Consider the following 15,801-nt stretch of genomic DNA (forward strand, 5'->3'; position numbering starts at 1 on the left):
CTGTACACTTGAGAGCAGTTTAAATAACAGCCTGGGGAATGTAGGAAGATACAAAATGATGGTCAGCCATCACTCCGTGAGTAAGTGGTCAGATAGGGCATAATGTGCACTGTGGCTTCCTGTTGGATTGAACATAGAAACCGGGGAGTGTGAATCAATGGGATGAAATCAGCCAAGTTAGAATTCAGGGTGTCATAGATTTTGCATTTCTCTGTTGAGTGGGGCTTGGTGTAGTGATTTTCCCATTTACACATATATAGCAGAGAATTCTTTACAATGTTTGCATATCTAAAATTTCAGTGTGCTTTGTTCAACATAGATTTTTTTCTTTTTGTTTTTTCTTCACTTTTTCTTTTATTGAAAATAGATTTTTTATACAGTATATTCCAATTATGGTTTCCTCTCCCCCAACTCCTTCTAGACCCTCTCAGCATCCTCTCCCATCTGAATCCACACCCTTTCTGTCTCTTCTTAGAAAGTAAACAGGCATCTAAAGAATAATAATACAATAAGAGAAAACAAACAATCTAGCGTAGAACACTCAAAATTTGGAGCTTGCTTATAAAGTTTGAAAAACTCCTTAGTTAATGAAAAGTGGGGTATAATACTGAACGCCTATAATCCCAGTAGTTGAGAGGCTGAGATTGGAAGGTTCAGGTTCGAGGCTCTTGGGGGGGGGCGCTACAGTAAGAGACCCTGTATGAGTCAATCAAATCAAACAAAAGATCTGCTTTTCCTTTGTTCGTCAAATACATAATGTGGCTATGCTGCGGTAATCTGAGACTTTAGCCGAGCAGCTGCTTACTGGCAGGAGAGTCACTGGCTTGATTCTTCAATTAGAAGAAAAGATTTGAAAGCAAAACAGCTTAAGACTGATGTATACCGGAAAGGGTGTATGGCGAAACTTTTACGTCCTCTTCAGTTGTAAGGCCAGCCATCACTGTCTACATTTGTAGTTGATGGGATTGGCAGTGTCTAGTTGGAAGTGATGGCATGTTCTCGTTCGCTGGCAGATTTGCTACTCAGGTTTATGCAATTTATTACATTGAGTACCATTTCAGTGGCCTAGAGCAGTGGTTCTCAATCTTCCTTTAATGCAGTTCTTCAGATTAGGGGGGAAGCCCTTCAGACAGATGATTATTTACATCGCTACTTTACAACTGTAATTTTGCTGAATTTGTTATGAATCATAGTGTAAATATTTTTGGAGATAAAGCTTGCCAAAGGGGTCACAACCCACAAGTTGAGAGTCATTGGTCTAGAGGTTAACCTCAAATATTAAAGTTTTCATCTAAAGGACAAAGATTCTTCTTTCTTATAGTCTGTGAAGTCGTTCTACATGTGAATGTATTGTGTTTATAGATATGATGTTTTCACAATACAGATGTTCGAAAACTTGCCAGGTGGACCAGTTTATCCATTTCTGTCCGTCTTTCTCCATCTCCCCTTCCTCTACCTCTCTATCTTATATCCTCCTACCCTATGAAATCTGGCCCAGCATCTATAAAGAGGAGAAGAGAGAACAGTGGTTGTTTCTAGAAAGTTCTCTACTTAGGAAGCAGTGAAAACTGACAGATGGATCTGCGTATAAGCTGATGGTGCTTGCTTGCTAAGGGATGAGGGGATAGCACTGGGAAAAAAGGAGGAGGGCGGTTCAGTCGAGATAGGATGATGAGAATGAATGAGTTAGGGACTCCAGCAGAGGTGGTTGGCAGCACTCCAGTGTCTAGAGCGGCGTCCTGAATGCCCAACATGCGCTCCAAGCCTTTGCTTGCAGGTCACACACGGGACAGGACAGCAGACAGAAGGGAACTGGTTCTGCTTTCATGCTTTTGAGAGAAGAAGCCAACATCAGGACAGCCCACGGCGGGTTTTAGAGCTTTATTTTCAGCAGTCACCTGGACTGAGTACCAAGGATAATCGGAGGGACTGACAGGGAACTAGGTGTAACCCTGCCAGTGGGACCAACCTGCGTGAAGAAACTTAAGTCCACCTAGCTTTAGGCTAGGCTAAAATACTTGAAACTTTAAATATCACCTCTCTTATTGACCGTCTTCTAGATTTAAATTTTCTACTTAGCAAGAAAAAAAAAAGAAGATGAAGAGTAAGGAGAACACTCCTTCATTGCTGGTAGGAATGCAAACTTGTACAGCCACTTTGGAAATCAGTATGGGCGGTCTTTCAGAAAATTGGGACACAACCTACCTCAAGACCCAGCAATACCACTTTTGGGCATATACCCAAAAGAATGCTCAATCACACTACAAGGACATTTGCTCAACTATGTTCATAGCATCATTATTTGTAATAGCCAGAACCTAGAAACAACCTAGATGATGCTCAACTAGAGAATGAATAAAGAAAATGTGGTACATTTACAAAAAAAAGAAAACTTAGAAGGAAACAGGATTAAGAGTATAGGATGGAGTCAGTGTTGATAGCAGCCTTGGCCATCAGTTAGGCTCCCCCAACAGTCCAATTCAATTGTCAGTAGTTCATGGTTTTTATATGTCTGCAGAATGAATGATTACAGCATTCTCTCTCTCTCTCTCTCTCTCTCTCTCTCTCTCTCTCTCTCTCTCTCTCTCTCTCGCTATACACACACACGCACACACACACACACACACACACACATACACACGCACACACAGTGAAATGAAATGTCCTTGAAAAGGGGTTTAACTCAGTCAACTTAAAGTAATCTTGCCTGTTCCTATCTGAATTACAGATTTGAAGAAAAGAAATGTAACTTACATTTGCATTTTGTTGAACCATGAAATTATACTTCGGTGAGAAGGAGCACACAGTACTGACGCTGTTGCAGATTATAGTTGTATATTTCCATTTTAACATTCAAAGTCCCTCAAAACTGACTTATATAGACCGGTAACATCTGCCTTTTAAGATTAGAGAGCAGGCTTCCTCTCTGAAGTGAAATAGTATTGTTTGAAGAAGCAGATTGAAGGCAGTTTATAATCTCGGTGTCATAGGAGTACGGGCAAATGTCTTGTCACACATTCTTGTTCTCACTCAGTACTTGTGAATGCTTTTCATTGGCTTGCTTTGGTGTCTTCTGTATTCGGTGATTTTTCTGGCTTCCTCAGTGACGATGGAAATTTTGGGATGGCAGCAGTTCATTGCCATGCCATTTTCCTCCTCTCAGTGAGTTACAGAACAGAAGCGCTATGCTGCTCTCCTGAATAAAGGAGGGTCTACACTGCAAAACTCTGGCACGTTATTGAGGACCCTTTCCATATTTGGCATCACCCAGTTGCAATGAAAAGACAAATCTTCAAAAGGTCTAGGGCTAGTGCGATGCCTCAGAGGGGAAGAGTGCTTGCTACTTAAACCCAAATGACCAACATCCATGGAAACCATGTAAAGGTGCAAGGAAAGAACTCGTTCCCCGGAGTTTTCATCTGACTCCCACATGTGGGCTGCAGGGTGTGCGCCTGCACACATGCACATTGTTTATCCACATGGACACATGCAGCTCCCTCCAAACAAAACAAAACAAAAAATCTATTCGTAGATGACTGGATGTAAGGAAAAACAAAGACCCTGGGCAAACTTTTTTTTTTTAAAGCTGGTATATAGAGGTGACTTGTAGAATGAACAGGCCCATGCTTGTTCCGGCAGTTGGAGACGGGATGGGATAGTCCTGGAAAGGCCAAGTGGATTTTTAATTCAAGCTCCATTTTGTTTTTATTTATTGATTTATTTTATTTTTGAGATAGAGTCTTACTATGTTGCTCTGGCTGTCCTAGAATTCTCGATGCCGATCAGATTGGCCTTGAACTCACAGAGATGCCCCTGCCTCTGCCTCTGCCTCCCAAGTGCTGGGATCAAAGGTGTGCACCACCGTTTCTGGCTCTCTCTCTCTCTCTCTCTCTCTCTCTCTCTCTCTCTCTCTCTCTCTGTTTTGAAGCTGGAACATTTTAAGTTTCTTGGAATCATTGAATTAGAAAGGTTCTTTCATGATTCAGACTAACTCTTCCTTTCTCTTCCTGTCATTGTTGGTTGAATTTGCCGTTGTCATCCGCGAATGCATGTTGGCGTATTTCCTCTGATTCCCACAGGAGCTCATTCCTAACTGAAGCTGCAGACAGCCTGATCTTGCGCATCTTCACTGAGATGTGCCTCTGTAGTAAAGATGCAGCTTTGACGGCCATCCTTAGTGGCAATCAGCAAGCTTGTCTGTAGCTGATAAGGCAAGCTGTTGAGTGGGATGCGACCCTCTGCAAAGATGGCAAAGGGAAAGTTGGGAGAATGGCTCTTGTCATAAGAAATATTTACAAAATCACCTTGTTGGACTGGGCAAAGAATAATTACAACCCAGCTTAGGATCTGCATAGGTATTTTCAAGTAAAGACAGATGTAGGGATGAGCTTTTGATGAGGAATACAAACATGGAGCAGAGACATTACTGGCTGGGACCCCACCAAGAAGGAAATAGGTTGAGCAACACCTTCAGACTTCTCATTATCTCACCTGTTAGAAGAGCTGGGCGTGTTTACAGACACAGCTCATGGGGCGATTGCTACTTCAGATTGATCAGACAGCTGCTGGAAGGATTTTGTCCATGCATTAACCTTAAACAAAGAACGTTCCATGATACGTTTTTTACTCTTTCTCCTTTTGCTATGGGATTTTTTTTTTCTCCTCTAGTTTTCCTTCTTGCCTGCCATAGTTTCTTATGGCTCAGTATGCACAGGCCAAAACCAACAGAAAAATGTGGTTTGTGGAGCAGAGGTAAGACACTGCATCACAAACAGACATGATTTTTCTAGACTGAATTGATGTGGTTTGTCTTTATTTTAACGTCCCGTAATCAGCTGTGTGAAAGCATTTCCCATCTCATGGTCTAGTGACTCTGGCTTCTTAAGCTCAACTGATCTGATGCCATAAAGTCTAGGACTGGGTGCTTCTGCCTCTGAAGTGGACGGATGACTAAGGGATGAGTTAACTCTTCAGATAAATGGCATGGGCGCAACTAGAACTGTCATTTAATATCTGTTCTCCTGCATCTTGCTTTCTCAGGATTTTAAAAGTGATACATACATTCATTCATACATACATACATACATACATACATACATACATACATGTATGTATTACAAAAGTGGTAATTTTCTAAATACAAAAATTACAAATAGCATGTCATAAAAGTTACATTTGCCAAGACCTGTTATGTTTGTGATATGTATTTCATCCACATTCACACATGGACAATACGAGACAATGAACAAAAAGGACAGACAATTACTTGTGAATTTGTAAAATGTTGCAAAATTTAAATTAGGAGACTGTTTTTATTTTGAAGTGCTATTTTTAAACAACAGAAACTCTTATGCACTTGGCTTTATTTTGGGCTTCATCCACAATATTGATGAATGTGTTTTCTAGTGCCGGCCTTAATTATTTACCTTCAGAATATACTTTTCTATCTTGTCACTGAATTGTTTTGTTCCTTGAACACTTTATTTATCCATTCATTTATTTGCTCATCTATCTATCTATCTATCTATCTATCTATCTATCTATCTATCTATCTATCTATCTATCTTTTATCTGAAATGTGGTTTCTCTGTGTATTCCTGGCTGTTCTAGAACTTGTTCTGTAGATCAAGCTGGCCTCAAACTCAGAGATTCATCTACTTCTGCCTCCCAAGTGTGGGGATTAAAGGTGTGCACCCCCACCACCCAGTTCAGTTAGCTTTTTCTATTCATTCAACTTCCTAGAATTCTGGATATCTTTCTCTGTGAATGCATTGAATATTTTAGTTTAGGATGAATTAGGATTTTTATGGTATTGATGTTTTTATCTTTAAAATTGTGTGCCTCTGATTTAACTAGATTTTTCTAGAGTGGTCCTTTTCATAAAATTTTAGTATATTCTTTTAGAAAAGGATTTTATTTTTAATTGTGTGTGTGTGTGTGTGTACATATGAGTGCAGTACCCATGGAGGCCAGAGAGGAAGTCAGATCCCCTGACACTGGAGTTATAGTCAGTTATGAGCCATCCAGTATGGATACTGAAAACCAAATTTAAGTTTCTTGTAAGAACAGTACGTGCTATTAATCATTGAATCATTTCTTCATATGTCTTATAAAAGTCATATCTTGAATTTTTTCATTTAAATGTTATTATGGGTAGACCTTCCAGTTAATTTCCCATCATACATTACCCACACAAGAGGAGTTTTTCCAATTTTCATCTTATCACATTTTTTCATTTCTTAAACTTTGGTTAATTTTTGAGAATTTTAGACTATATCACATGCAAACAATGTACTAGGCTTTATTTTTGCCTTGTGGCATTTATTCCAGTCATACTAGATTGACATGGATTTTATGGGTAGAAGAGACTGCAAAAGTGCTCCTCTCTTATCGAATGTGTTCAGACTGGTTTTGGAACACTTTCACTCAAATTTCCTTATAGTGTTGTTGTTGGTGACAATATTCACACAAAACCTTGCTATGTAGCCCACGCTGGCCTTGAACCCTTGCGTCTCTGCACAGTGCTTGATCATGCTTGGCTAGCAGGATGGGTTTATTAGACAAGAGATGAAATCTTATTTCAAGAAGGGCACTAGCCATTACGTGGGTATAACACTAATAATCAAAATCACGAGGCGAGCCAGCGTTTGTCACTCTTTATATTTGCTGCTCTGATATGCACAGGTTCCTTCATTCAGCACTCATTTCAATCCGGAATTACTGTTACGTGCCTCTCACTTTATGGATAAGGAAACTGTGCTTTATGTAAGTCAGGCAACATGCTTGAGGGACCCAGATGCTGCAGACAGGCTTCTCATCCAGAGTCTGACTGCATTTCCATACCAACTGCTTCCAAGTGCCACTCCTCCCCTGGTGTGCCATGGCCGCCCCCTAAACTGTTGTCCTTGCCTCTTGTTTGAACGGCAGCGTTATCTGACTCTCCATGGACCAACACATCTGGATCCTGCAAGAACAGATGCTTTGAGCTCCAAGAGGTGGGACCCCCTGACTGTCGCTGTGACAACCTATGTAAGAGCTACAGCAGCTGCTGCCACGACTTTGATGAGCTCTGCTTGAAAACAGGTATGTGACTTCTGGAGGCCTCTCACCCCCAGCAGAAGGCTTAGTGACTCCCAGCTGTTGGTGCACCTCTGCTTCAGCCTCTTCTCGTAGTGGGCTTTAGTTTGTTTCTTGAAGGACTGGTGGTGGTATGGAGGATGTACTTTGTATGAATAACTTGACTCAGCCAAAGACGCCACTTTCCAACGGCAGGCAGTGAGGATGGCTTTTCAGAGCATTTGAGGCCAGGCCTTTGTCCATTTTCCTCAGTTCCGCCTCCTTCTTGCCACCTCATGCTCACTGCTAGGGTATGTAGGCTCCGGGTGTGCCCATTTAAAAGTACTAGGTTTAAAGTTTTAATTTCCGGCTATCTGTGCACATGGAAAATATTTATGGAATCGATGTGGGGTCTTGTGCTCTGGGCAGTTCTGAAATCTTCCAAAAATTTTCCCAATTTTATTTACCCTGTAGCGGAGTGGTCATTGGAACATAGGAGCTGTTGGATGAATGCACACCAGTCAAAGGAAGCGTATCCTTGGAGACTTCTGTCTTCATGCTTACTCTGTTTTCAAAGCCAAATGTTTTTAGATAAGACTTTTGGGGTATCTTGCGTGTTCACCACCATGCCCCTGCCCCTGGGCTAAACCTCATTCAATCTACCTAAGAAAAATGGCAAGGACCCTGCTTTGAACACTGGAGACTGATTTCTCAATTCCCCTGACAAATTATGACTTTCACGCATGGGTGGTATTTTGGAGAGCCCAACTTACCACCGCTATTTGTCTGATTTTTTTAATGATATTATTGGCAATGATGCATTATTGCCTTTACTTAAGCCTTAGTTCTGGATTTATTTGAAAAGTTGACATAAATTTCCTTACTAATTATGACTTATTTCCCCCACAGCCTGAAAACTATAAGGGCTTTATTAGTTTTTTTTGTAATATATTTTTGAAGCGTTCAGATACATTTTTCTTGTGCATTTCCCGTGGAACTTCTACCAGGTTCTTCAGCTGTGGCTCCAGAAGCTTAAGAACTGAGGCTCTTGTAAATTGAGTGCACAGGAAGAACAGATGTCCCATGGAGCTCTCGGACTCTAGGACATAACTGCAAACCAGCAATCTGTCCACTTAGCACCGAGGAATCTAGAACATTTACATTTCAGCCGTGCTCTGACAATCTTGTTGTGGATAAGTTCTGTCGGCCTTCCACCATGGTCTTCAAACTCCTTGCAAAGTTTGCGCCCTGATTCTAGCTTCATTCTCTTTGAATGTAGCTCAGGCCTTTCTTCCTAATTTAATAAGACCATAGCATCATTTTATAAAGCACTTTACTCTCTAGTGTCTAATGTCAACATGTATTGAATGTGGAAGAATCCAATGTCAAATAGCAATGGAAAGTCGAGAGGAGGAAAGTTTTACAGGTTCTGCTATGCCATCCAGGAAACAAGCCTAGAATTTCAGTATAAACTCTCTCTGGCTCTCTCTCTCCCTGTCTAGAGCGTCTGGATAGTGTATGTATAATTATATTTGTATTTATGTATACAATCATGTGGGAGGCAGTGTCTGTATCTATAAGGCTTTTAAAGCACCACCCTTTCAAATGGCAGCAAACGCTCTGTAAACAGTTGGAACATAATTCACTGACTATCCCACCTCTGTCTGTTGAATTACCTAGCAAGGGCTCTTCTTGATAGAATGTCATGAAGGATCAGCCTTGCTTTAGAGCGGTGACTCTTTAATACATTTCCTCATGTCGTCGTGACTCCCAACTAAAAAATTATTTTCTTGCCACTTCATCATTGTAATTTTGCTACTGTTATGTATCATAAATATCTGTGTTTTAAGGCAATTATCTGTGTTTTTAGGGAAATATCTGATAGTCTTAGGCAACCCCTGTGAAAAGATTGTTCATCCTCCAAAGGAGTCATGACCCTCAGGTCGACAACCACTGGTTTAGGAGACCATTGTTTCTTTCTACTGACTACACAGCTTGAAAAATGAAGCTTTCCTCGATTGTTCTGCCAGTAGCTCTTCCACTGCCTCGTTCATGCCTTTCCAAGGTTGAATGACGGTGTCTGGGGATTGCATGAATATCTCTCTTAGATGAGAGCTCCAGGAAGATGGAGCTCTTGTCTTTTGTTTTGTTTTTTCAAGACAGGGTTTCTCTGTTGCTTTGGAGCCTGTCTTGGAACTAGCCCTATGTAGACCAGGCTGGCCTCGAACTCACCGAGATCCACCTGCCTCTGCCTCCCGAGTGCTGGGGTTAAAGGTGTGCGCCATCACCGCTCAGTGGGGCTCTTGTCCTTTGCTCTTCTCTAAGCCCTCAGCTCCTGGAGCATGGAAAACAATGAGACAGAGAGATTATGGGAAAAACTAACTCTGAGAATTAGCCGTGAAAGCTCTTTATGTTACTACAGCCCTCAGGTTCAAGAATTGTAGTTCATTTTCAACACCATTCTAAGGAAGTTTAATAAGTGTTCATTGAACAGCTAGAATGTGCCAGTGATTCTCATAGTCTTGTATCTGAGATGAAATAGAAATGTTTCTTTTTAAAGTTTCCATAAGACTTGTGGTTTATTGGCCAGAAAAAAAGATCAATTTAAAATATGACAATAAGCTGGGTGGCGGTGGCAAACATCTTTAATCACAACACATGGGAGGCAGAGGTGAGCAGATCTCTGTGAGTTTGGGGCTAGCCTGGTCTACAGAGCGAGTTCCAGGACAGCTAGGACTGTTATACAGAGAAACCCTGTCTCGAAAAACAAACAAAACAGAAACAAAACCCAAAAAATCCCACACCCCCCAAATGTCAATAATGCTGAGATTAAAATGAAAAGGTTACTTGTTTGAATGTTTCCTTGAAGACTTGAATCCTGAGTTATCGTTCAGGCAGGACTGTAACCCATTTACTGACCTCCTCAGAGGCAGGGAGCTGCCTTCTGTACCCCACCACATTTTGGCCAGTTAGGATTTTGAGGGCATTAGCGCTTCTTTGTACTCTTTCTCTTCTTGTGGTACTTAGGGCAGTTCTGGAGGGGCGGGGACTCTTTGACTTTCTGGGTTTTGTTTTTCTATGAGAGCTCAGTTGCGCTGTGACTTTGCCCTCTGCTTTGAAAAATTAGAAATTCATCCTATCTGTATGTTCTCCAAATGTCTTCTTGGCCTCTGGCTGACTCAAGTTTCGCAAACAGATTAAATGATGTGGGCTTCTGGCTCTTTTTGTTGGAACCCTCTGTAAGCAACTGTGGCCTCTTTCATTTGGTCTGCGTGCAGCAGCGAGAGTGTTTCCTCTCTGATGATTTCAGCTCGCGGCTGGGAGTGCACCAAAGACAGATGTGGGGAAGTACGAAACGAGGAGAATGCCTGTCACTGCTCAGAAGACTGCCTGTCCCGGGGAGACTGCTGTACCAATTATCAAGTGGTCTGCAAAGGTACATGCCTTTAGACTACCTCGAGAGACGAAACACAGGGCATGCCCCAAGATACCTTGAATTGTCTGGATAGAACATCTTACATGCAGGGCTTGGAGATGGGAAAGGACTTCATTTTTTTTTTTTGATTTAGTTGTTTTATGTGTATGAGTGTTTTGCCTGCATGAACATAGACGAAAGCACCATGTGTGTGCAGTGTCTGTGGATGTCGGAAGAGGTTGTCAGATTGTCTGGAGTTGGAATTACAAATGGTTATGAAGCCACCATGTAGGTATTGGGAACTAAACTTGACTTCTCTGAAAGAGCAGCGAGTGTTCTTAACCACCGAGCCTTCTCTTCAGCCTCAGAATTATCATTTTATGTATGTGAGTGTTTTGCCTGCATGAATGTCTGTGAGCCACATGCAAGTCTGGAGGTCAGCAGAAGGTGTCAGATCCCTTGGGACTGGAGTTATAGATGGTTGTAAGTTATCATGTAGATGCTAGAAACTAAGCCCCGGTCCTCTGCAAAAATAGTATGCACTCCTAACCACTGAGCAGTCTCTCCATTCTCCAAGACATATATGCTTAAAATAAATTGATAGGGTTTGTTCTTCAATAATTTTTATGCATTGTATCTAGAACTTTCTGTTTACGGTAGTCCTCCACTCATTTTCACCTTCCTTCCACTCCTCTTCTCCCCCTCTCCATAAGTCCATTTCCCACATTTATGTCATTTTGTTTTGAGTTCCACTGAACTGAACCATGTTCAACTATGTGACCTTAGGTTTAACTGCCCCTTCCCCTAGAACTCAGCATTCAGTGGGTCACTGTGGTTCCCTCTTAGACTGATACATAGCTACTGGCAGCCTTCTTGTGCAGACCTGTTACGGGCGGGTCCATTCCCTAGGCAAGGGCTCCTGGGCTGTGTACCATGGCCTGAGCACTATCCTACAGTCTTTGCTCTGGGCTTTCTAATGGTGAGCAAGGTGAGAGAGGCTGCTTCAGATCCCTTCTGCCTTACGTCTTCCATCCATAGTGCCCCGTCGCTTGATGCCTGGGCTGAAATAAATCCTTTCTCTTTGGAGTTATTATTTTCAGAGTATTTTATCATAGCAACAGAAAAAGAGACTCTGTAGCAAAGAGTAAATCACAGAGTGGCTTGGAGCATTGGAACATGACCTCTGTTCCCCGTGGATGGAAGACATTTGCCAAGGCCCTAGCAACAGCTTAGGGCTGGGGGTGCTTGCTGGTGCAGTCAGTAAAACATCAACAGAGCTGGTTACACACAAAGCCTTATTTGTATAATATGTATGTGCATGGTAGAATATGATACTTTTATGATCTTAATGGTCAGTGACCCACAGAAAACATAAAAGATTCAGCTCCAGATAGTAAAATATTTTAGGTACCACGCAGTCACATAGAGATGTTTAAGCAAAAAGAAAAAAAATGAATTTTTTTTTTTAATCTATAGGTTCCATCACCTCTTATTTCCTAATTTAAGTCCTTTTCCTATGTCTGGCACAAAATATTTATAAAATGTCTCTGCTAAATGACTTCAGGGAAGGGCTAACTAGGGATATAGCATGTGCTAGAATAAATCCCTACTTAAGAAAGAAAAAAGAAGGGGCTGGAGAGATGGCTCAATGGTTAAGAGCATTGCCTGCTCTTCCCAAGGTCCTGAGTTCAATTCCCAGCAACCACATGGTGGCTCACAACCATCTGTAATGAGGTCTGGTGCCCTCTTCTGGCCTGCAGGCATACACACAGACAGAATATTGTATATATAATAAATAATTAAATTAAAAAAAAAGAAAGAAAAAAGAAGATCCAGGACAAAAAGGAAGTTGTTCCTGTGGGTGTAAGTGGATCCGGAACCCTCCCACAGCTGCTGCTCCATTGTGCGGTTTCCTCGACTCTAGCAGCTGGGCTTTTATTTTGAAATATAGCATCCGTCAAGAATTTATTCCCTTTGAATCTTCATGTAGTAAATATAATAAGCAGACACAGGGCTATTAAGAGAAGGGAAAAAACAAGGAGGAAGATCTTGGATGCCGTTAGTCACCGGATCATGACAGGGGAAGGCCATTTTTGGTGGTTTGAATTCTGATTTCATTACTCTAGTGAATCTCACGTGTCTGCCTTGAGCTACTTGTGCTTGGGAAAGATAATTCAGTTTACTTACTAGCCTACCTGGTCAGCCAATAGCCAGACGGGTCTGGGCCATGGGAGACTTCCAAGTGCTCTCTATATGGGAGAAGTTTCTGAAAGATCCTGGGCACAAGATTTATGTCAGTTCAAGGTAAGTAATATTTTGCCTGTCTTAGAGAGCGAAAGGTAAATTCTTAATGATATTTTTCTCCTCCCGAAGAATGCTGTCTTCATATCTCTCATGTTGCTAGGCCTTTTTATGAATGAGATAGCTCACAGTTTAGAAGCTGAAAGTCTCCTATTGGGAAGTCCCATCTGTTTGACCTTGATGATGATTGTTGTGGGAACTAATGAAGTCCTAAGAGACACGCAGATGTTAATCTCTTGTGAGCATGGTCCTCTCACAACCTAGTTTCTTTCCATAGGCGTCACCTCTTAAATACTCCACGTCAGCATTGCCACACTGGAGATGGATACTGTAGTGTGTGACCTCCTGGGTATGTCAGAAGGCAAGGGTAGGCAAAGAGGTAGATGCAGACAGCCAGATTCTGGGGGCTCATTGGTCGGCAAGCCTAACCAATCCATGAACTTAAGGCTCATTGAGAAATCTTGCCTCAGAAAATCAGATGGATAGTGGAAGAAAGAAAGACCTGACGGAGACCCGCGGCCTCCACACACGCAGGACTTAGGTTCTCAGATCTTGGTGCAAGGGAAGAGCGAGAGGCAGCTTGGGTTTTCCTATTCAGTGTTTTCCACATGCCCATCAGAAAAAGCTCTCGCAATTGTCCATGTTATCCTTGTATATGATTAGAAACATAAACTTTTTCTCTATGTGAAGGGAAGTTGTGTCTTGCTTTCTATGGCTTGGAGATCTAGAGTGGCCGAGGAGGGAGAGAATGTTCCATCTAATGACCAAACAGTTTATTTTTGGAGGGAAACAAACATGAAATCTTGTCCACTGACGCCACTTTTTTTTTTTAAATCTACAAACCATTTAGGCTCTGAAAGCTGAAATAAACACCATTTGAGGTTATTAAATCTTAGCTTTCCCACCATGTATGGGTGTACTTTAAAAGCCAGAGCAGACACTAGACTTTATTTCAGAACTTCTTTTTAGATGGTGTCCCAGTAACAACTACCAAACAGGACACACAGATTCTGGCATTGTGCTTCTAGGCTCTGGATGGCTTCTATAAATAGACTTCACAATAAATGTCCCCATTTTTCCTTGTAGGAGAATCACACTGGGTAGATGATGACTGTGAAGAAATAAAAGTCCCCGAATGCCCTGCAGGGTGAGTGTATTTTGTCTTATAGATATTATGAATTCTTCTACATTCCTTGATGAACCCTAATGAAGGCTAGATGGGTGAACAGCTACAAACATTTTAAGACAGACACCCATGTCTACACATAAACTTGTATGAGTTCTTATAAATACGTTGCCAGTCAAGTTATCTTGATGCTTTTAAAAAAATAAACAAAACACTCTTAGGTATTATTTTGTGTGTGTGTGCGTGCACATGTGTATGTATGCAGGATGTATATGTAAGCATTTGTGCCAAAGTGCTTGGAGGTCAGACAATCACTTTGTGGAGCTGATTCTCTCTTTCTGCCTTTGCATGTCTTCTGGGGATCAAGTCAGATCAGCAGGCAGCCGCGGAGCCTGTCGTCAGTCCTGTGCTGAAGCTTTGATGTTCTTTTCTTCCTTCAGCTTCTCCTATCACTGCTGTGCATTCTGGGGTCTCGGGGTCTGCTGTGGTCCACCAAAGTGCATCTACTGATCTCTAAAGGATGCACTTCCTGCAGCGATTCCCCACCCTCCTACCTTGCTTTCCCCCACAGTAGCTTTCCTTGAGTTCTTTTTTTTGCCTTTGTTAGTGTGTGAGGGAGGTGAAAAAAAGACGGAGAGTATCGAACTTCTAAAAGTTTTCGTGCAAGAAAGTAACTCCAACCAGATTTGGCAGAAATCCTCTTCTCTGCTGACAGACAGTCAAACTGAGTGATACCTTTCGGCTCAAGTGTGACCCAAACTGGGCACTTTTACCTTCTAGGAAACTGTATAGACTTCATGGGCCTTACAATGTTTGGCAAACAATACATTTTCAACAAATGTGGTTTCATAATTTAGTCTTTAAATATCTGTATGTATGTGTGTATGTATGTATGTGTGCATGCATGTATTATAGCCTAGAATGCAGAATTTAAGTGTTTAGATATCTTTATTTTTTTCTTCCTTAAAAATCTTAATTATTAATAAAAGAAAGTAAAAATAACGATATCTAAACACTTTGGATATGTGGAATGGGATGAAGCATTTATGGCTTTCTACCTGGCTGCCTTAAAAAGTCTTATTTCTCACACAACTTCTAATAGTCTCAAGTTAAGAGTTGCTTGTCCAATTCAAATTCTTAGAAAGAATTCTGCTCATAGTTCAGTCTTTTATGACTGACCAACTACACCCTTAGAATAATACAGTACCATTTCAGCCTTTCTTGGCTTGGGTCAACAAGTTCTTTGCTAATAGGCATTTAAAATTTTCTGCAACTTAAATCACCTTGGAAACAATTTTCTAATAAACTTGAAGGAATGTTTCTATGATGCTGAGGTCCAGTGGAAAGCATGTTACTGTGGTTAATTTTATCTCACTCATGGAATCTGATTGTATTTATATAAGTCTGATAAGTATTTACTGGAATCAGACATGGTGACAGACGCCTGTCAGCCACTGAGGCTAACACAGGAGTTTTGTGAACTTGAAGCCGGCCTAGTCAACATAGCAAGTTCTAGGCCAGCATGGAACTCTAGAGGGGCAGCCTTTTAACAGATGATGATAGTAAGATACACAACAATGTATATGTTAGGGCAAAAGATGTATGTCTTAACATCATGAAGGAATTTGGAAGCACGAGCAGCTAAAATCATAGAAGAGGAACTTTGGGCTGGGTTTTAGAGAATGAGTAGGAACTTTCCAGGTTACAAATGGGAGAAAATAATAATAATACATATATACGTATGTACGTACATACATACATGCATGCATGCATCATATATCCATATATTTAACTATTGCATAAGGTTCTTGTTTGTAGGGTAGGAAACAACAGTAGCATCAACTACTTTCTCTTGGCCGTGGTGATTTTGCCAAATTTAACTGAATTCAGTTGCCTCAAACGT

At 41.3% G+C, this 15,801-nt stretch overlaps 1 protein-coding gene across 8 annotated transcripts in view; it reads left to right on the forward strand.

Annotated features, from left to right (window-relative positions):
• Positions 1-15,801, forward strand: part of Enpp2 (ectonucleotide pyrophosphatase/phosphodiesterase 2) — a 108,267-nt gene that overhangs the window by 34,016 nt on the left and 58,450 nt on the right. For all 8 annotated transcript variants that reach the window (XM_075961011.1, XM_075961012.1, XM_075961016.1 and 5 more), the window contains exons 3-5: positions 6,928-7,083; positions 10,367-10,492; positions 13,859-13,919. In XM_075961011.1, the coding sequence (XP_075817126.1) occupies positions 6,928-7,083; positions 10,367-10,492; positions 13,859-13,919 (343 nt within the window). The remainder of the gene's footprint in view (positions 1-6,927; positions 7,084-10,366; positions 10,493-13,858; positions 13,920-15,801) is intronic.

The sequence above is a fragment of the Microtus pennsylvanicus genome, chromosome 2 (assembly GCF_037038515.1).
Source record: "Microtus pennsylvanicus isolate mMicPen1 chromosome 2, mMicPen1.hap1, whole genome shotgun sequence".
NCBI lineage: Eukaryota > Metazoa > Chordata > Mammalia > Rodentia > Cricetidae > Microtus > Microtus pennsylvanicus.